The sequence below is a fragment of the Micromys minutus genome (assembly GCF_963924665.1).
Source record: "Micromys minutus genome assembly, chromosome: 7".
NCBI classification, from domain to species: domain Eukaryota; kingdom Metazoa; phylum Chordata; class Mammalia; order Rodentia; family Muridae; genus Micromys; species Micromys minutus.
The window spans coordinates 28,001,100-28,024,070 of record NC_137976.1 but is presented as its reverse complement, the minus strand read 5'-3'; the positions used below and the strand labels follow the sequence as shown (position 1 = coordinate 28,024,070).

The following is a 22,971-nucleotide window of genomic DNA, read 5'->3' as shown; positions in this document are numbered from 1 at the left end:
AACCAATTTTGACATATTTGAACTCCAATAGATTTGAACAATCTTCCTTAACCATTTTTTTTCATTCACATGCAATGTTTCCCAGAAGAACTTACCATGGACAATGAGGACATACTCTGCGCTGCTTTGGCCAATGGTGTTAGTGGCTTCACATCGGTACGTGCCATTGTCTGTTTTGTTCAGGAAGAGAATGTTGAGTTCCCTACCACTCACAACCATTCGATCAGGATCTGGTAATTCTGCGCCATCCTTCGTCCACAACACTGGTTCTGGCCTATTGGATACAGACATGCATATAGAAAGAAAAAATAGGAAATGTTAAATGTTCTGTCAACAAAATCAAACAGGTCATATAGATATCCTCCTCATGGCTTTGACAGGGTACCAATAAGCCATCAAGCATCAACTCAGAAGAATTGGAGGCAAGATAAAAATACTTTAATTCTGTTGTACTTAGCTAATAAGATATGTATTAAGAAACAAATTTGAGTCTCTGTAGCTGTCACTTCTAGGGGGTCTGATTACATCATTGTGGTGGCTGCTGGTAAAGGGTAGCATCTCACAATGAACTATTTTCTTTGTCCTACAAGACAATTCTGCCTCAGATTTATCTGAAATTATACTAGGATAGCATGAGCCCAGCCTCACAGCATGGTGCTTATTTTAGGCGCCCTTCTTGCTCTTATTGCTACCACTTGTTCCATTCTCCTAAAACGTTTGTCAAGATGTGTTCCTTTAACAAAGTGAACTCAGAGAAACGGGGAGATGGCTTAGCACTTGCTACACAACTGTGAACATAAATTTCATGCCTGGTAGAAAAAGAAAAAGTCTTAAAGTGTTCCCTCTCCATACTGTTGTGGGAAACACACAAACACACACATGCATACATATGATATGATATTTTTAATCTTTACAAAATGTAATCAGATATGGTATGACAGTTCTTCATCACTGAAATCTATGATATCCACTGTACATGAAATAACAGGTACTCTTTCAACTTTACCACATTTGATAAATGTGAACACATATATTTTTTTCCTGCCCAAGTTGCTGACATAGTGCTCTGGAAGAACTTTTCCTTAAGGGTACTGCTAAAGTAGTTAGGCTCTGACAACAGTTTCTGATAATGTTCCTAAATCTATTGCAAATACTTGTGTAATGAAAATGTCGTTTGTTTTAAGGAGGTCCACATATGAGATGCTCTGAAGAGATAGTCTCAATGGGTTCCCGGGGAGCCTTAGAAGGCAGCTACTTAGATCCAGAATGAAAACTTCCTTTCTTCTACCTTTTTATGAGCAGACAATGGTTAAAGTTTAGGAGGTATTCAATGCTCAATAATGTGATCAGTCAAACTATATTATGTTGCCTCCATGAAAACTCTAAGACCCAATATCTTGTGGAAAATTTATTAGTGAAAACCTTCTAGAAGCTATGAGTTAGCAAACAAAAATTTCACTGACATGAACAGGATACGCCTTATGAGTTGCTTGCTGGGCAACTTTCAGAGACATCTTCAAAACAGTGCAGACAGTTGGTGTTCATCCACTTGGTTGTACACCAGAATTAGATGCTAAAAACATTCACTGAAGTCACCGACCCACCATGCTCTCATTCTATAGAGTTACCTAGCTGAAATGAGCTGGAAGCTTCCTTCTTGACTCCTACATTTTCAAAGCCTCAGAAGGTGCTGTGCAGTCTCCTGCTACAGGAAAGGCTTCTGGAGTCTTACCCAGCTGTGAATCCTATAAACTATGGAACAAATCTGCCAGGCAAGGTATGTCCGTGTGTAGAGTTCTGGTACAACAGCTGGGAGAATAAAATAGCTCTTTCTCTGACTTTGAGGACTGTTACACAGGAAGGAACCCATGCCTTGTAGCCCGACTTATAGTATAAATCAGATCATAGCCACAGGTGGCAGAGGGGAATCATTGGGAGTAGAAGAGCAGTTGTCACCGTTCCGAATGCTGAGACCCTTTAATGTAATTCCTCACATTGTGGTAACCCCCAACCATAAAACTATTTTGTTGCTACTTCCTAGCTGTCATTTTGATACTGTTATGAATCATAATGTAAATAGTTTATATGCAGGATATCTGGTATATAACACATAAAGAGGTTTACAACCCGCAGGTTGAGAACCGCTGCTTCAGAAGGTAACTAACTATTGTTACTTAACTAAATTGAATCACCATCAATTTGTCTTTTAAATATTTATACCTATAAGGAATGAGAAATGCTACTCTCAGCCTTAATCAGAAAAACTTCTTTCCAGAATACCACAATGGAGAGAGACTTCATAAAATACCCAGTATAAGTGGTATATGAATGCTCTGTCAATCTTACAAGACACTGGGCAGAAAGAAAGAGATTGAAAACAGGGAGAAGGGCTACAAAACAGCATCTTCTGGTCAAGGCATAGCCATTGCAATCACACACACACACACACACACACACACACACACACACACACACACACACACACTCACATATACACACACATGTAGCTGCAGACATCTGCGCTGGGTCTACTCAGGACAGGATTTACTAACAGTCAGGAAAGGATAGAAGAGGTTCTCTGCAGCATCTTACACCTCACTACTGAACTGTTTTCTATTTGTTCCTGGGAGAATGCACTCATTATCTTTATTGGGCTATGACTACTGACAATGCCAGGATGCCATGGAAAATTTCAAACCAGTCACACACACATAACACGAGTGAAACTCAGTGTGTCATAAAACAAAATGAAAGTTATGAATCTGGTTAAGGGATGGGTAGAGATGAAGAAGAGTTAATAGAGATGGGAAGGAGATAAGCAAGGGAAGCAGTGGCATAATATATTATAAACATGTATGATTTATAAAGGACAACATAAAGGATATATATATCCTTGTTATCCCTTAGATTACAGAACTCCAGTTTTTCTTTTTCTTCTGCACCTCTGCATCTCTTCATTCAGTTGTTCATCTGTATTCATTTCAATAACCATCGCGGCAAAGGGAAAAGTAAAGTGCTTCTCTGAGGCATTCTAGCAAATTAATTCAACCTAGGGAGGGAGTCATGGCAATTTTGATTCATAGTGTGTTGATCGAAAGGATGTTTTATAGTCTGCTATGTGTAATTGGCCTAAGATATAGTAGCAGTTTCCTGGGATTGAACCTTCCTACTGTGGGATCTGACACTATCTCCAGCTACATAGAATCAGAATTGAAGTGAATTATAGGTTTCTTTGTGGATGTCCCAGGAAGAACTGATGGCAGGAAGAGAGAAAATGGCTAGCACATATATTTTTGTGAATAGGGTGAATTATTGCAGTGTGTTAGTAGAGAATAGTGAGCACTTTGTTTTTTTTTTTTTTCTATCTCTTCCAAAAGAGAAAGTAAAGAAATATTGGCAATTTTACCAGGATAGTACACATGAAGTTTCCAAAAGAACATCTTTATATAAGAGGAATTGAAGACAAAACTAAGTATAGAAAATTATAAAAAAACATTATTTTCTCATGCAAAGGTATAGATGATTTTAATAATGTGTCTAGTAAAAGATAACTTAATGCTAAGAAATCTCTAGTTGCTGAACATATCCTACTTATGCTACCTGTTATTATAATTTAATAATTTGAATTTTAGAATATCCTGCATAATTTTATGTGTGCAGGTTCCTAGCATCTCTGGAAAGAGTTAAATAGGCCAAATGAAACTGGGATTTATATCAGATCTAAAATAATAGAGTTTTGGTGGTTTATCCAAAGCTATAACAAAATAATAATAAAAATAAAGCCAATAACTTTCCACTTCTTCTCAAATGATGCCCTTATAATAACAGAGCAATACTTTTTTGATGCACAAATTAATATTAATTAACACAAAGAGGTAATTGTCTGTATACCCCAAATTAGTACCTCAAATCTAAATTGTAATGCCATTTTTCTAATGACTTAATATGTTTTTAATTATCTCTTAAGCACGTGGTTCTATAAATATATAATTAACTATAGATTTGTATTTTAAAATTGTATGGAAACATAAATATCTAAAGAATTGTGGATGTTTAAGTGCTCAGTCTGTATGTTAAGCTTTTATTCAAAATACCACCACAATCTAGTAAATGAGAGAAGAATAAAATAACAGACAAGAAGAAAGAAAAGAAAATATGACCTTTGTACAGGTTGTTACAGTAAGAGACTAAAATTGAGTCTGTGTTACATCAAGCTAAGCTCTTCAGGCAATCGGGATCCTACTCGAGGAGGGAAGTCCTCAAAGTGATAAAGTTGTTCACATCACAAGATGTAATTTGATGAAACGGACATTAGAGCTTGTGCACAGATTGTTAGACATCTTCTTGTTTACTATTAAAATGCTCTTTAGCATGTCTTAGTACAGCTTGTGTTTCTTTGTAATGTAGAAGAAGCCCTAAGACTTTTCTAATCCAAGCCTACAAATGATTAACTTTCTTCCTTCAGATGATTAACACACTTCCCTCAAGCAAAGAAGTTCCAGCCTATAGATTTTATGTGCTAAGGTTAAAAAAGCCCAGGCAGCAGATATCAGGAATGACAGGAGAAAGAAGAGCAGAAGTGATATGCCACAGAGTAGCCTTACAGTAAGAACATTAACATAGTCAACACCTCATGTTACAAAATTCTTAGACATTTTAGACAACCAGAGTAAGGTAAAGCATCATGTCACTTTTGTCTACTAAATCTCCAAATTATAGAGTTGATTTTATAAGAGGGTATACCTAACTAAGGTGCTTTCTAACAGGCTCTACTAACCTGGTTATAGAAATAAGAATAGTAATCGAACATCTTCACGGATTCTTTCTTGTATTTTAACGTCTTGGTCCAACAGAGTACAATCTTACCAGAATTGTTTTTAAAAAAATATTACCTCATTGATTCTTTTCTCATCATGAAACCATTTTTTGAAATATAATTTAATTACATTTTCCTTTTTCTTTTCTTTCTCCAAATCAATTCTGAATACCTCTACCCGCTCTTCTCCTTATTAATGGCCTTAGCTCCCCCACTAATTTCTATTGCATGAACATATGTGTAAATCTATCTTCCGAAATACTAAATATAACCTACTCATTCTGTATAATTTCCCTGGTAACATTATAGATTTTTCAGGGACCATAGTTTAGCACTGAGCTAATGACCACTCTGATCTTCCCTGGGGAGGACCCTGTCTTTCGATCCTAGAAATTATCAGTTGTCTATGATTTTCTGTGTATGTTTGAGGCCTTGGGATTTTTCCCTGTCCAGTTTGAAATGTCCACTGGTTGCTCATCTCAAATTTGGGCAGTCATGATGGTGAGTCTTTCTGTGTATAGCATCTGAACTGCACAAACCTGAGAAGTGGTTTTGACAGTCATTCATATATTATTATTTATAATTTAATTTAGTAAGAATTGTTTAACTCTTCATAACTGCCAATTTACTTAATATATTAATCCAGATTAGAAATCATAGTGGGTTATTAACGTCGACTCATTTCGTTTGAAAAAAGTCTTTAGAAAACTGTGGAGTTTGGGATAACAGCACTACTTCTGATTGAGCCAACTGTAAGTGAAGTCCTTCCTGCTGTGCTCGCCATGAACCCTGAGCAGGAGACTCTTCATGGCCCTCACCGTTAGCCTCTGCTTTAGGGAGATGTTTCTGAAGAAGAATAAATAATCAATAGGTAGTTTAGCTACACAGTAGTAACTCCCAAGCTTCAGGCTGCCAGGCCAAAGCTCTCTTCCGCTATTTTTATAGTTGGAAAAAAAACAAGAAAACATCTAAAAGATGGAAAAATATCTAGGCTGAGCCTCTTCCCTAATACTTAATCCATCCCATGTTCCATAATTTTTGTAACAATCACATATATGTTGAAATGAAACTTGATCATTTCTCTAGATAGAAAGCACTCCATGTAATAGTGTTCAAGTAAGCATCATGTTGTGACTCATAAAAATATTCAGGAATATTTATGTCTAATATTTTTGATGACAAAGGAGAACATTCAATAGTCCTTTGCTTTAGGTACTATTGAGTCATGTGAAATGTCCACTGGCTTCATATTGATTACAAACCCCATAGTTAGTAGATATATTTGATTAAAGTTTTAATTATCAAAGAAATTGTTTTTTTTTTCTTTATCTTTTTATACTCCAGACTTTATTCCCCTCCTGGTCCACTTTCTGACTGTTCCACAAAGCACAGTTACTCTTACATATGTGTAATATTTCCACATTACATGGGGGGAAAGGCATGAGTTTCATAAACATTTGTTTCCAAATCAGGAACTAATAATAAGGTTAAACATGTTGAGGAAGAGAAGCAAAATATTATTGCTTCAAAGGTATTTCTCAGGGTGGTAGTCTTAAGTGTAAAGCACATACAGTCATTTGTTACTGATGTTCCAAGGATATGTTTCTCATATAATATGCTAATAATATTATAAATATATGTAAATTATTGTAAAGTATTGTTCTGTGCATTTGGAGTAAATTCCAAGAGCCATTTACTTTTCAAATTTAATTGTTGTGTTATTTAAAGGTAAAAGAAATGCATTTTGTGTGTCCTGTTTTAAATTTTTTGTGTGAGTATATCTGTGTGTGTGTATGTGTGTATGTGCATATGTGTTTGTGTGTGTCTGTGTGTAAATACACATGTTCACAGGTATGCATACATGTTTGTGAAGATCTGAGACCAACATCATGTGTCCTTTCTCTCGATTTGCATGACTTTTAATTAGTATTATTATTTATTCATTATTATTATTATTATTATGTTGATGATTATGATGATGTTAATGATCAGTTGCTACTGCTGGTGTTGCTTTTATGTATGCATAATATGTAAGTAAGTAAGTAAGTGTTACTTGCAAGTAAGGAGTGTTGCATACCATTACAAGCATATCAACATCAGACGATAATTCCTGGAGTTGGTGTCTATTTTTCCTTTCTATATTTGCATGGATTCCAGATATAAGTGGCACCTACTGAGCCATCTCATGAGCTCTCTCTAATGTTTATAAACAGGGTCTTTCAATAACTTGTAAGTTGTCAATTAGCTAAGTAGGTATCTAGCAATTTCCAGAACTCTTTGTGTCTCTACTTCTTGGTAAGCTATATACACACAAATACATTTTCTTTTGTTGCCCAGCCATATTGTAGATCTTACCTGCCCTATTAAAATTCTCTTTAGGATGCAAAAGAAATCTTGAATGTTGCAAATAAACAAGTCTGACTTGCATTATAACATGAATATCAAGTGTTTTTCTACTTAGGATATTTCAAAGTCTAAGAGCTCTGTTGTTATATTTTGGTTTTCATTGTTAATGGAAAAAAAAAACAAAACAGACAAGTTTGAAAGAATAATACAAATAAGGAACATACTTAAATAACATTGCCTCTAACTATGTATTTTTCCATCTCATTCTTAATTTGTTTTAATTAGCCTGGAACTGGAGACATAGTGAAATAAAATAAAATAAGGTAAAATAAAATCATCATTGTATGGCAAAATTTTTCTATTTTAATGCACAATTAATATTTCTGTGTTCTATAGTCACTTTTGCTCCTATAACATTCTCTAGCATAAAGCTCTCACATAATCACCCTGGCTCAGTAAGAGTATGGCACCACAAATGTTATTTAGAATATATATATGTATCACTACTTCATGAATGTGATATTCTATTGGTTCTATCCATGGTTTTTATTCTCACAAACATTGCTATTGGAAAGCTCAACAAAGAAAGCCCAATAATACTTTTATATGACAGAGACAGAGATATCTTAAAGCAATCAGCAGTCAAAAATAGTGTCAGATTGAAGTGCAAAATTTAATTCTGTGTATTTCTTTCAGTTGAAGTTAAAATTCTGATTCCAATTTCTTCACTCATATAACACTTCTCAAATGTATTAAAATCTTATATCATCAGTTAAAAGGAATTCTATTACATTTATGCACATATTTGGTTGGGATGATGAAATCAACATCAGATTTATTATCGTATTTGAAATTTAAGTAGTAAATACGATACAGACTTTTCTGATCAGTTTCATCATATGCCAAGTCATGAGTTTTATGTTCTAAGATACTTTTCTGCCTCTGAGTTTAAAGTTTATGGCATCATTTTTAGAGTGACTGAGAAATCCTAACTTATTTTTCACATTTTAATGTGGTATTTACTGATGGCTATTTTAAATTACTGAGATATAAATGAGTATACTTCACACTGTATAATTTAAGACAATTTATGCCACAACAAACCAAAGATTATCCCTAGAATAGATAAGATTCTGTGATCCTACAGGAGAGAGAATTTTGTACGGAAGTCAAAAATATTCAAAGTTGGAAAAATGCTTAAACTAATCTCTGAGGGGTTTCTAATGAAAGAAAAACAATTACCCAGGCTTTATCTACATTTAACACTTTTCTGTTTGATAAGAATAGAATATTAATTTCTAATTAAAATTCAACAAACCTTGAGTAAATATTCATTCCATCCAAAAACAAATATTAGTATCTATATGTTTACATTGAGCATAAAATCTCTATGATATGCTTAACAATGATTGTCCTTAAATAAGGAGTTTTCTATGCTTGTTTAAAAACCTCATAAACTCCTGAGGCTTTCCTCTGAAATATTTTCACATTTTATTTTCACATCAACCAAATGTTGAATATGAATTTCTCAGATTATGCCTGTTAAGTCTGTTGTTTCCAGTACTAGAAAATAACACAACTGTTTCTATCTACATTCATTCTAACCACCGCCTGCTGCAAGCTTCTTTCCTCCGTGGCACGCAGCTTGTCTGACCCGAAAACATCCTGGGGAAGGGATAGTGAGGTATCACTCATTTACATGGTGGTTGGGGATTAAGTGATTTCTGTGAGTAAAGGCTGAAAAAAGTTGAATCTGAAATTTAAAACTTTGAAAGTATATTTTAATCATTTCTAATCTCAAAGGGTTATGCTTTTCTGCACTATTAAACAGAACATTCTTAGTAGTACTGTAATTTTTCTAAAACTAAAATTTATTCAGTTAGAACTTTTTTTTTCTGTAATGAGTTAAATGACTAAACTATAATGTGTTCATGCTGAAAGTGTCCCAACACTCTGACTGAACGTAAATATCATGTTTCATAAGATGGTTTTTCAAATTATTTCTTACACATTTAAAAAATATTGGATAACACATGTCCCCAAGAAAAACTAGCTTGGTCTATGCCTTTATATTTTTATTATACATCCCTTCGCCCTATATATGTAATGTCTTTTGCTATTTCTTTTTTTAATTATTATTTTCTGTTTTTGGTTTTATAAAGAAGGATCCAATAAGTTGATATGATGACATAGTAATGAGGCTCGGAAAGCAATTGAAGAGCATTTCTAAGACAACAGGGCTCTTGGATAATTGGCCACCTCTCTCCCTGCTCTATAAACCAGCTCACATTCTCCATCTGCCTTCGCAAAATCCCTGCCACGCGTCATCCTTCCATGTACCTTCAAGCGGCAATATATTCTGCTGATCTTGACTCAGAACCTTCACTGTTCTCATGCTCTGCCTTTAGAAAATGTATCTTCCCCTCTTCTTCATCTGCTCCCTCAAGCACCCCAGGTATCTCCAGCACTTTGAATTTGGAACAGTTGGACCGCTAGGCCCTCATCAGTCTCTTAGTGATTCTGCCTATTGTATTGAAACCGTTTGTAAATAATCATCTTCGGAAAAACTTGTGATATTACTTTCTGTTTGATTTTTTTCTTGACTTTAAGTATGAGAATTTCTGTTTTAGGAACTGAAGTTTTATATGGTGTATTACATATACGAACTAAGATTCATGTGAGAAATTTTGTTTTATATATTTTAATTGAATAAAGCCCTGATTAGTATACAACATCCCCTATATGTCATTGACTAAAGTGCCTAACCTCTATAAAGGTTTTGAATTAATTATCTTTACATATTTGTTCCATCCATATGTTTATAGAGAAAGTGTAGTCAAAGATTTAACAGGTAATATATAATAATTTTCTCTGTAAACTGTACTGGCAAGTATGAGAAGAATATTATCTACAAATGTATGATACATATTTTAAAAATATATCAAACAAACTAGCTTAGTGAATTGTTCCTAAGATTCTTATTTTCTTTATCATATTAATAGGAGTAAGAATTTGAGTAATTTTTGTTTTTCATATCTTCTTAAAATTACCCATGATCATTTTTTTTTACTTCATAAGCACACATAAAATGTCTATAATAATATTTAGGTGAAGTTTAAAAATTGTGTAATCTCATGTCTCAATATATTCACACATGACAGATATTTTAAATATATGAGCCAAAAGCAATCCTTTCTGCAATTCTCATCCATAAATGTGATGCTAGCTTTTTCCAGGATAGTGTCTTAAATATTGAGACATTTTGAGTCAGATTTCCAGCTAAACATTTACATAATCCTCCAAAATAATTGCCTTTTTTAAATAAGAAAACCTGCTTCCTGGAAAATGTTCAGCAAGTGCATATTCTCTGTGGATCTATAACCTGGTTCTGCAGACTCTGATGGGACTTTTACAAGACACTGGAACATTTAATTGAAAATGATTGAGTGCCCAGCACACCACAGATGCCCAGCCTAAATAACAGCCAAGGAGATTACCAAGAGTCAGCTTCATGTTTTACAAACAAAACCAAAATATTCAGTCTCATTTCCAAGATAACCACTTGTGTGCTTCCAGAAAGTAAATGTGTGATTAAAATGTGAAGGCATAGGATGGAAGGAAAGGACCATATGGGCTTCGGCAAGGGGAGGGAAGGATGGGGGCTTATGTTTATCAGGAGGATTCAGAGCTGATTTCTTAGTATTATACCTTTGAAAAGGTACTACAAATGAACTGGTTATATTGCTTTTAATTTGAGTTAATTAATTATGATAATTTAAAAAATTATATACTTCAATCAAAGATAAATACCTAAATGTCATGTGACTTCTATTATTCATACTTTTCCTATAGGAATTCCTATGATAGATATATTTATACCATATTGTATCTGCCATTTGCTTCAGAGGGATATTATCTAACAGGAATGGTATACCCATGAAGAGCATATTGTTTAAACTTCTTATTTTAGTTAAGCTTCCTGGCATCCATTATTTTACATTATATTGGTAAGAACATTTAGGTCTAAGACAAGTTTTATATACATACATATATATATATATATATATATATATATATATATATATATATATGCTACTTTATATGCATTTGTCTATGTATCATACCTATCTTCCACCTATCCATATACTGTAGATATCATATATACATAAGACAACACTGGGATTTACATTACTATTTTGTAACTATTTGATTAACACTCAGATTCATAGTCTATGACTGCTCCCTATCTCTTACCTGGCTCAGAGCACAGAATGGAAAAACCAATAGAGCCATCTGTATGATTTTTTATTTTTCATAGATTGCCCTCTCAGTTTTAGTATTATCTAGATCTAGTCATATGTCTTTTACAAACTAAATGCTTCTAATCTATAATACAGAAACTATAGAGTGTATACCCAAGATATTTGTATGATTTAGTGTGACAACAACACATAAAAATGTTTGGGCCTGTAAAGATGACTTAATCATTAAGATCAGGTCCTGCTCTTGACGGGAACTAAGATTTAATTCCCAGCACCAACATGAAGCAGCTGACAGTTACCTTTCATTATAGGTCTAGGAAAATCTAAAGCCTCTGGACTTCACAGGCAACAGAACTCATGTTCACAAAAACTCACACCCCCCTACACACACTCACACACATTCATACTCATAGACTCACCCAAACACATACACACACTCATGCACCTGAACAAATGCCCACTCTCGTGTACATAGTATATATAATTCTAATGTTTTTAATTAATGAATTAAAAACAAAATTAATAAGAAGGTTCCCAAAGTATTGACGAAACAGTACCTTATATAACACAGACCCTGTATTTTTAAGGACACACCAAACATGCCCTTAGGCAAGTTTTGGCTTACCTAAAAACTATGATTTTTTTCCATTTTTGGCTGTGAAAATTTGTTAACTGATAACTGTTCTTTTCATGCTGGTAACAGTGCCTGAAAGGGAAGCCACTTCCATACTGGTGGAACAAAGATTATTTCTTTTCTCTTCCTAGTTCTTTCAAGTTTTCTAAAATATCTTCTACACAACTGCTCATGTACTTGTGAAGAAACCATTTCTGTGATTTCTGCTTTGTCAGTCACTCATTTCTCATTATTATAAAATTTACCTTAAAAAGGCTCTTGCCTCTCTATTTTCTCTATATAAATATTATTTATTAACACTATTATTACTGCTGTTATTATTATTTTAACTCTAGTAATTGTGGGTGGCCTAACAGGGTTTATTTGACTTCAGTATTGATTCATTTGTCTCTATATTGATTTATGTGTCTCCTAGATGTTTTTATAAAATTATGCATCATTGTCTGGGAATTTGTTTATTCTGGTCAACCTCTTACCTTTGAGATACATGGAAGAATCTATAATTATAACTATTTCTGGACTTACTACAGTACCTTACTAACAATTCAGTACTAAATATGATTAAGACTTTGAATAAATAAATGTCTTAGCTACTTTGTAGTTAATCTCTTCACCAAAAGACACTCTATAGTTCTCATAGTCATTACATATTAAGATGTTATTTGGTGGGAGGAATTACATGTTTATATTATATATGTATATAATATATATCATCATTAACCCTTACATAAATTTTTTATTGAACAACTTTATTTTAATAAACAAAGATAAATGTACAGATTTTAAGCATTTTTGCATAAAAGTATATAAATTCATTTTTTGTCAGTGCTTGGTTCTTTTTAAAGGTTTGATAGTGTGCATTAAGATCTTACTAGTTACAATGTGAATAAAGTACATGTAAAACAAGATGTAACCTGGAATTAGTCAAGGTTTTCTTGGTGTGTAAAGATTAAGCATAAAGGTTTTTCATTTTCTTTTTCTTTCTTTTTTTTTTTTTTTTTTTGGCCTTTGCTTTTTCTTGAACTTCATATAGTCTGTGAGTTGTTTCTGGGGGTGTTCAGAGCTTTCTGGCGTTAGTATCCAATTATCAGTGACTTCATATTATGTCTGTTCTTTTGTGACTGGGTTATCTTACTCAGGATGATATTCCCTAGATGAATTTTTATTAGACACAAATTACATCATTTTAGAAATAAAAAAAAAATACTCCTAACAAAAGAATGGACCCCTGTAAGGTGAAAGTCTAGGCTGCTACAATGACTGGCTACCCTGGCTCAATAAAACGGTGATATGAGCCATGGATAATGTATCTTTCATGTCCTGCAGGAGAACAGGAGCACATAGGAATTGTCTATGCTGTCTGTCTATGCTTTGCTAGCGGTGAATCAAAAATTGTTCTAAGATCAAAGATTATTAATTTAAAAGAGCAACTTTAAAAGGGTGGCTAAGAATCTGGCTCAAGACAACCAAGGACATGAATACCAATAGATTTATCATCTGGGTCCAAGGCAGACCACCACAAAGACTCGATCTTGTACCAGAGACATCTGACCAGGAGACTAATACTGATATGATGGTTCAACAGAAGGGTTTCTGATTTGCAGGAGAAATACAAATGTTCGTTAATGAAGTTACTATTATCTTTTATGAGTTAGATGGAATGATTTGAAATTGCCAAGATAATAGACTGATGCTTTTACATCCATACCATATCTTCCCTGGTTTGGTGAATAATATTTCACTGTGATGATAACTTGCCTTCATTAACTCCTGTTTTGTTTTGCAATTTCTCCTCACTAATTGGATTACAGTTGGCAAGTGATGTATTATTTCTTCTATATAAGAGGAGGCCACATTAGGCTGAGGAAACTGACTAGGTTAGGGCTGTTTTGCCTTAACTATTTGTCTTTGAAAAAAACAATTCTATTTCTCTGGGGAATAGATTTCTATGTATGTATCAGATTTCCTCCTTAAATGCTGATCATCTCCACAATGTATATGTAATTGTTCCTTTCCAACACCTCACTAGTTGCTCGGTGACATGTGATTTGTCTTTCTAAAGATTAAAATCTTTCTTTTTACAAATAATAGGATGTTCGTCTCTGTGCAATTATGCATACTAGATTTCTGCCAAGAAAAGAAGAAAAAATTATAATTACTAGAAGATAAAATAGTAACTACAACACAAGCATTGGGCTGTATAAACAGAAAAATTCATCAGATCCTTTAATTATTTTATTCTTACAGAGTACATGCCAAATGCTCACCTTTTCCAGTAGAAAAAGGTCTCATTGCTTTTTTTTTCTTTAATGTAAAATTCACAGTGTACTATACATTGAATTAAAATGAATGCTGATTCATTTGTCACAGCATGCAGGGGCCACCCTGCATCTTTTAAGGTCATGCCTTTTATGTAATATAAAGGGTATATTTCTTCTTCCACTTTTATAAATGGAAAATGTGATGCCTAAAAGCTGTCTGGGAACTCAGCCAAAGACAAAAGAGGGATGCTGGATCTCTGGGGACTTGAAAGAAAAGTGGCTGGCATTAGCTTGGTCCTTGCCATAGACAAAATTAAAACAATAGACATGTACGGTAATCTCTCTTTTAAGGAAAGAATAGAATGCCTCTATAGTAATGTCAAGTGGAACAATTTGGTTCTTTCCCAAGTTATACAGCTGTTCTACAGGAAAATGGTAAAAGGCTTCTGTCCAAAGCAGGCAAATAAGGCATGATTGTTTATAAACAGTCACTGGGGCCCTCACATTTAGAACAAGGAAAACAACATTAGCATTCTGGCTGGTAAGCTATAAACACGAGTTTCACTGCTACTTGAGCCACGCCACAGTTTTATGATTTATAGTAAAGATAGTAGTGTGATTTTTAACATAAGCAATGCATGTAGTAATGATGAATTGCTCATTCTTTAGGAAATCGTATGTTGGTCACACATTCCTCTGAAAGAAACAATAAAGACCTAAGCAGGAATTAAGCGTTCAGATTGCATATACGATGAGAATAGATTTTATTATCTCTTATGTATTTCTGACTCCTCTTTGCTCATTAGACCTGGCTCAGGTAACTTGGAATGATAATAGGAATTAACTGTCTTGGGAAACTATTGAATGTGAAACCAATTGCGTTGCCTCTCAGTGATACCAAAATAGCAAAGTGGGGAATCAGGAGCAATAGCTGCAAAGTAACAGAGCGGAACTTTGCTGCTGATTACAAAAATAAATGACACAGTTTCAGAGTGCCTAGTGGGTGCCTGCCATACCACTGTCCGCATTTAGGCTCCCACTCCTTTGAATCTCTTTTAAGGACATGGTCAGTCTCCCTATGATTTAATTTAATGTGTTTTGAAATTGTTTTAAAATTTACTTATTATCTCTTCCCCCCTTTTTATGTTTCATCCTGTGAAGTGAGTAGTCTTACCAAGAATGATTCTTGTTCCCCCCCCAGTGGTGAACTCCCTGATGAATGTTATCAATTTTCTGTCTCTCTTTTTTTTTTTCTGAAAAGAATCAAATGGATTCCTTCTAGCCTTCCCTTGATTTATACTTGGTCTGTCTTATCTGACGCTATTGTGGATATTGTTTAAACCACAGAGATCTACAGGTTTAATCTTTTTCAAAGATGTCAATGCCTTCATTTATTGGAAATGATAGTTTAAAATGAGGAGGATTGGACAGATTTTGAGATAAATTTTAAAGAACAAAGAAAGCAGCATTTTAACGGAAAGAAAAATCAAGGATATTGACTCTAACTTAACATCATTATCATAAGAGTTAATAGAGAAAGAAAACAAACAAGAATCCCTGATGATAGGTCTATGATATAAGGTAATTAATTAAAACGCCTTTTGTAAAATGATCCTACCATAATTGCTATAACACTGGGACCAACAGGGATAAATATCAACCCTTACTGTTTCGACGCATTACTGATCTATGAGTTAAAATTCAAATATACTACATGGGTTGGAATAATTTAAAAACATGTGGGCATAAACTCTTGCTGCATATTTCAGTTTTATTTTAGTGAGTATTTATATTTAGTAAGTATTATATAAATGTTAATGAACAGGCCAGCCTAAATAGGATGACAACTATCCTTCTCCCCCAGGCCTGGCCCATTCCTCTTTCTGAACAACTGGGCATTCAGCTGCAGTGATGAAGTTACCATGAGCCTCCACCTTGAATTTACAGAGTAAATCTGGCTAATGGAGTGGCAATTTAGATTCACCAGCTGAGGAGCAGACAGTAGGCAAAAGTTGCAAAGCTTTGGACAGGGCTGAAGTGTGAGTAAATCCTGCCTCAGCAATCTAAAGCCTTTGTGAATAAGAAAAGAAAAATAACTCACATTTCTGAGATTAAATTTTCCCTCCTGCAACATAAAGAAACTTCCTTATTTCCCTTTTCTGACTGCAAGCTGCCATTCATCAGCACCCCCTGGGAGAGATTAGTCAGTATCTTCTGAGAAAGACAGAATTTTCAATTTGTTAAACTTCCTAAGACTTGGTGTTTTTCAATAAAAATAAGAGATTATTGCACGTTGGAGTTATCTTAATGCAAGAATGAATATTATATCCAAGCTTATTTCTACAACTGAATCCCAAAGATTCATTGGTGCTCACTTGCTGAATCATTCCTAAGAGAAGTGATACAGGTTCCCTAGAATAACAATTACATAACTTCCACAATTCATTATTTTTATAAATAAAGTGTCTCTACCCTTGGACAGGAGAGATGGCATGGAGTGAGATACCCAATAGACTATTTTATTCTATTTGAGAAAGCATGTTCATTTCTAAGTATTTCAGACATCATTTGGCCCAAAATCAGGTCACTGGAGTGTGTGACTTGTTTTTAGATTCTAAATCTATACACATTACTTTTAGGAAAATTTGGCCGAGAAAGGGGTAAGTGCAAAAGAACCTGTTCTCTTGTTTGACAAAAAAGGGTTAAAATGTAGATGTCTACAGTTACACCCTGCCATTAGGATTGATCTATATAAGAGTGAAATGTTTACCATTCATTCAATCACTTACAGTGGTTTTCCTTTAGATTCACAAGTCAAAGTTAAAGCCTGTCCTTCTTGTGGAAAAGGAGTGGATGGTATAATCTTAACAGATGGTGTATCTAGGAAAAAAAATAGAAAAGTCATTAATCACATGTAAGGATACATTTTAATATTGAATCACCTATGTTCATCATTATATATATATATATATATATATATATATATATATATATAGTATATGAAAGGCTGATACTTTGTCATCTGTGCAATTTAACAAAATATCTGAATATCACAAGAGTACCTCTGAATTTCAATGTGACACTGCAAAAAACCATGGTTCAGATGAATATCAAGTATTTCACACAATTGTTTCTTTAACTATTTATAGATAGCTATGAATACTATTATTGTGAACTGAAAGCAGTCATGTGCATTTGAATAACAACACTTTTATTGTCGAAAGACTGCAGGGACTCACAATAAGGAACCCCCAATGAACTCAAGATAAACTACTGTCTCAGAAGCATTATGCAGAATCCTTTTGAAGAAGCAGCCCTGCAGCTCTGAACAAATGCAGCCTTCCTTCAAGTAAGGTGGACAGAACACATCAGATAGATACTTAAAATAGTCCTGAAAGGGAGCATTTGGTTTCATATGCAATGATATAATTGTCAAAAAGTAATTGTTTCGTTTTTAATAAAATAGACAATTGTAGAAATAGATTTAAAAAACAAACTAAGCCAGGACACCTAGGTTTAAAAAATCACATGGTACATGATATCCTTTAATCAAGAGGAACATGCATTTTTCATAGAGAAAATGGAAAAGAATGATTAAAGGGTAGAAGGACAATTTGAACACAGTAATTTCCTTACAGTCTGTATAGAACTATGTGACCCAGTTCTTTAAGTCCTATCACTATATACTGTGTACTATAAACACAATAGCTCTGACCTCTCTTACTCAGTCATTTTCCCCCTCCAATTTAGACTTAATAGAAGAATAGAATACATCTGATGTCAGCTTAATGCTCTGTTTGGGAAATAACTCAGGCTCCATCAATCCATCCTGCAATATGTAAGTTAGTTGCTTTTCTTAAAACATAGTATTAACATTTTTCTGATAGAAAACAATGATCTTGTAGATGATCTTATATGCAGAAATTATTTATGTTTTAAATACACACTTTCTCAATCCTGCAAACAGGACAATACATATGAAATAATAAGAAAAACAACATAAGAGAGGTTTTGGGAAAGATAGATGCTTATAATCTCAGCATGTGTGATACAAAGACAGAATTGGTACTGGTTATAGTCATGCTTGAGAAACAAGTTATTTCAGGGCTGATGATTCATCCCAGTATTAGAATAATTATGCCACAAAATATATGTCAAAAAGGTAATATTCCAGTTATAAATAGACTGTCCATGTTCAACATGGTAAATTATTATATTAAAAATACCTCTAAAGAAAATATAAAATATACATGTATATATGTCATTGTACTTCTTAAATAATGTAAGATTTATGTATAATTTATTAATTTTTTAAATAAGAAGACATTTATAGAATAATTTGTTGACTGGTGTTATAATGTAATTTATTCAACAATCAGGGAAATGTAGATAACTATGCAGTGTCATAGTGATGACCCAGTATTATTCTAATTAAATTGAAGCTTGCTGGTTTTTGACCTTCAGCCTATACATACAGCATCATCTTTTTAAAAGCAAATTTATTTCTAGTGGAAAAAAATGGAAAGCAATATGCAGAAAAGTTTGTTTCTAGGAATTATATTTAATTTGTTGTACCCTAAGATATCTATCAAATTTGGTATAAGAGTATTCTAGAAATTTCTTTAACAAGAATTTAATATTACATTAACATTTACATTGGAAGACTGAAAAATGCAGATTTGTCTCCAAATGTGGATGGGTCCCACTCAGTTGGATTCCAAAGGGAATAAAGGAGTAACCCTGCCAAAATCATTAGAAGAGTCTAAAATTCCTTTTGTTTCAGATTTGCTAAAAGTTGAATCTAGAATGACTTTGAATGTCAGCTATTTAAAGCTTGGACCAAAACCTGTGGTACTGTTGGGATGTGATGGGAACATCAGAAACATTGATATACGAGAACGAAATTATGTAGCTGGAACTTGCTCCTATGTATCAGGACACAGTACCCTGCCACTCATCTGTGCTTAATGGCTATCCTGAGGGAGACAAATATTGTAGATATTTGGTGATATTATAGTATGACTATCTCAGAACTAGAATGGACACAGGTTTTCATAAATCCTAAGCCTACAGACTTTGAAGTAAGGGGAATGAGAAAGACTTGGTTCTGAGGCCATTACACTTAGACTAAAGACAAACATGCCCTTGACTCTGCAGTCTGTACATTGCTGGCTCATACTGTGTAATTTTGGACTCCTCACCTTTGACAATTTCAGGAAGAATTCTCTAAAGTGAATCTCTTTTTTCATTTATACATTAGACATCCTGATTCTCCATATGATCAGAATCATACAGTGAACCAGGACTCTTGATGTATCCCTCAGCTTTCTCAGTTGGTCTCACCTGGAGGCTTCTAAGAAACATATTGTCTGTGAATACTTTTTTGTTTAGATCTTTCACAAAGTCACAAAGAATAATGGGCAAAATATAATGTATTTTTAGGATATTTCACAGTTAAGCATTTGGTTCAGTACTGTGTCTTTTGACCAAGTGGAAAGCTAGAGAGATTCATTTCCAGAGACTTCTGTCCTACTAAAAAGATGTATATATTTAGTTAGAAAAGCAATGTTACTTGAGAATATGTGTGAATATGTGGGAATTTTTCTTATATGTTATATTCTTATTTGAAAAATTCTGGGGTTCATTTATTAGGAGAATAATATGACAGCATCGTTAAAACAGAATTATGAAAAAGTCATTCATCTTAAAAACTGTAAAGTTGCATTAATTTGTGAAGTAAGGATATTCTCCATTCTATTTGATAAACGTCAAAGTGAAAACATTGATCCAGTGGAATGGATTTTCTGTATTTTTCAGAAAGATTTTACAGAGCAGCTGGTACAAAACTACTATGAAACCACACAGCTTCAAAGCACAACCCTTGAACCACTCAATGTTAGTCATTCAGCAAGATCTGCCCATGACTGACAGTTTCTCAGGATAACAAGTGGATTCTTTGAATCAAATATTTTACCTATGAATTCCTTCTTTTATCAACTTTAATCATTTTTTAACAGTCCTGTCATTATTTCTGCTTGTTCTGGCCCCTGGCAATTCCTCATCCTAGTCCTCCTCCTTCCTCTCCAAGAGGATGTCTTCATCCCCCTTACCCACACATCCCGCCAGATCTCCTCATTCCTTGGGCCCTCAAGTCTCTCAAGGATGAGGTTGATCTTCTACCATTGAGGGCAGACCTACTTACTTCCTTTTATAGTTAAAACATAAATAAGAATTTGGCTTTATAAACTGGTAACATTTTTCTGTTAGAAATGTTAGACAAGTCATGAAAGAAATTCCTAATATGTCAATCTATATAATATAATATGTTGAATGAACAAAAATAATCTGTACTGTAGAGCCAGAGCCAATTACATTGTTCATGGTTATTCACGGTGTCCAGGTGTTTCATTAAAATTACATATTTTGATGATACTATTGACAAAAAATTTTTCTCTGACTATTCACAAACTATGTATTCATATAGTAAATATATACATTTACTTATAGGACGTGGTGTTAGTATATACTTATCAATTATTTTAAGTTAATTATAAAAATGCAACACCATATCATCATGCATTATAATATCTTGCTTTCACTTTTCAATTTTAGCCCTAGCTTTTAGAAACGATGCTAGAGGACACTAATTGTTACTTTTAGGAACTATGTGAATGATACCAGAGATTATTTTTTTCTTATGAATAATTATATTATCAGAGTGAATGAAATTTCTGGACCGGATTTAAATGCCTCCTTGGTAAATTAACAAGTTTGTGGATTTTTTTAACTTAATATGTGATAATACTACTCTAAAATCAACGTTTAGTATTAAGCAATCTTCTAACAAAACTAAACACTCATCAAACACTTGGTACATAATACTCCTTGATGTACGTATTCCTTTGTATATATTCTCTATACAATTGTTCTCTGGAGTCTTTTAGAAAGCATAAAAGGAACTCTGGAGATACATTTCAGTGCAAAACACTCGGTCCAATTTACACAATCAACAACCACAATAGCATGCGAGGAAAGTTCTGTTGTTCTCGTTGTGTGTTGTTATGAAACAAAGACTTAGGAGTAAAACCCCACAGCACCACAATCAATGCAGTGTCTGTCTCACCTGATCAAGCCAAAGGTCTTAACAAACAGCAAAGCAAAACTTAATTTTAGATTTAAGCAGTACTACCTTGCACTTACATTATAGAAACATTAAACTCTTTTAAAGTATATGTTACAGATTTATGCTTTCGCTATCCTTTCTGTTTAACATAAAATGTTGCTGCATCAGCATCCTAGAAATTACCATACCATTAACTCATCAATTATGTTCCCTAGCATGATTAATAGATCTAATAGAATTAGAAGAGAAAACCACAATGACATCATCAAGAACAGTGCTGCTGAATACATATGTGGCTATGTAAATTTAAAGTAAAATAAATTGTAAGTGCGATTCCTAGTGACAAGATGCATATCTCAACTCTGAGCAGTCACAGCAATAGCTGGTTGGTGCCTACTATTTGAGAATAAATAAAACACACTGTCCCTTGATCCTCATTTGTTCAGAATATTTTGTTGTTGTAGAAGTTTAAGAAAATATTTGTATACCTATAACATCTTTAAACATAACGTGTATCTAACTCCACTGTCTGCACTCATTCACTCTGTATTGTTTTGGTTTGTGTGATCGAAGTTGAGGATTCAGAACCCTTGCACGGATGCCCAGAAAGCAGAAGTAGAGAGGAGCAATACAGAAAACAGAAATGCAGAGGTAAACCACCAAAGACTCTGCCCACTTATTATTGCACTTACATATTAAAATGTTTAAATTAATTGAAAAATACATTATTTTCAGTATCTTCTATAATATGTATGCATTTTACACTTTTGCTAATATTTTTTCTTCCGTATGTGTTTAATTTCCATACTTAAAATGATTTAAAACTTTATGAATAACTCAAATGGGATGCTTTCTGGGCATCCCCGTCCCTCCCGCTGCCTCTATGAGGGTGCTTCCCTACTTGCCCACCCACTCCCTCGTTCCTGCTGAGATAGGGGCCCCAGAATTCCGCTATCCTGGGTCATCAAGCCTCCAAAGGACTAAGGGTCTCCCCTCCCAATGATGCCAGATAAAGCAATCACCCTGCTATACATCCAGCTGGAGCCATGGGTCTCTCCATGTGTCTCTCTTTGGTTGGTGGTTTAGTCCCTGGAAGTCGTAGTGGGTCTGATTTGTTAATATTGTTGTTTTTTATTATGAGGTTGCAAACCCCTTCAGTTACTACCATTCTTGCCCCAACTTCCACACTGGGGTCCCTGCGCTCAGTCCAAAGTTTGGCTGTATACATTTGTGTCTGTATTTGTCTGGCTCCAGCAGAGACTCTCAGGAGACAGCTACACTGGGCTCCTGTAAGTAAGCACTTCTTGGCATCAGTAATAGTGTCTGGGGTTGGTGTCTACAAATGGGATGGATCCCTAGGTGTAGCAGTCTCTGATGGCCCTTCCTTCAGTTTCTACTCCAGTTTTTGTCCATGCATTTCTTTTTGACAAGAAGAACTATGGATTAATATATTTGAGGTGGGTGGCCCCATCCCTCAACCAGGGGCCTTGTGTTTTTCATTTTCAGTAAGACTTATACCTTGATATAAT

The 22,971-nt window shown here is 34.1% G+C and overlaps 1 protein-coding gene across 7 annotated transcripts in view; it reads right to left on the bottom strand.

The window, feature by feature from the left end:
- CADM2 (cell adhesion molecule 2) overlaps positions 1-22,971 on the bottom strand; it is a gene marked incomplete at both ends in the record, with an annotated part of 927,734 nt that overhangs the window by 87,651 nt on the left and 817,112 nt on the right. For all 7 annotated transcript variants that reach the window (XM_080918671.1, XM_080918673.1, XM_080918676.1 and 4 more), the window contains 2 exons: positions 96-274; positions 17,109-17,199. In XM_080918671.1, the coding sequence (XP_080774797.1) occupies positions 96-274; positions 17,109-17,199 (270 nt within the window). The remainder of the gene's footprint in view (positions 1-95; positions 275-17,108; positions 17,200-22,971) is intronic.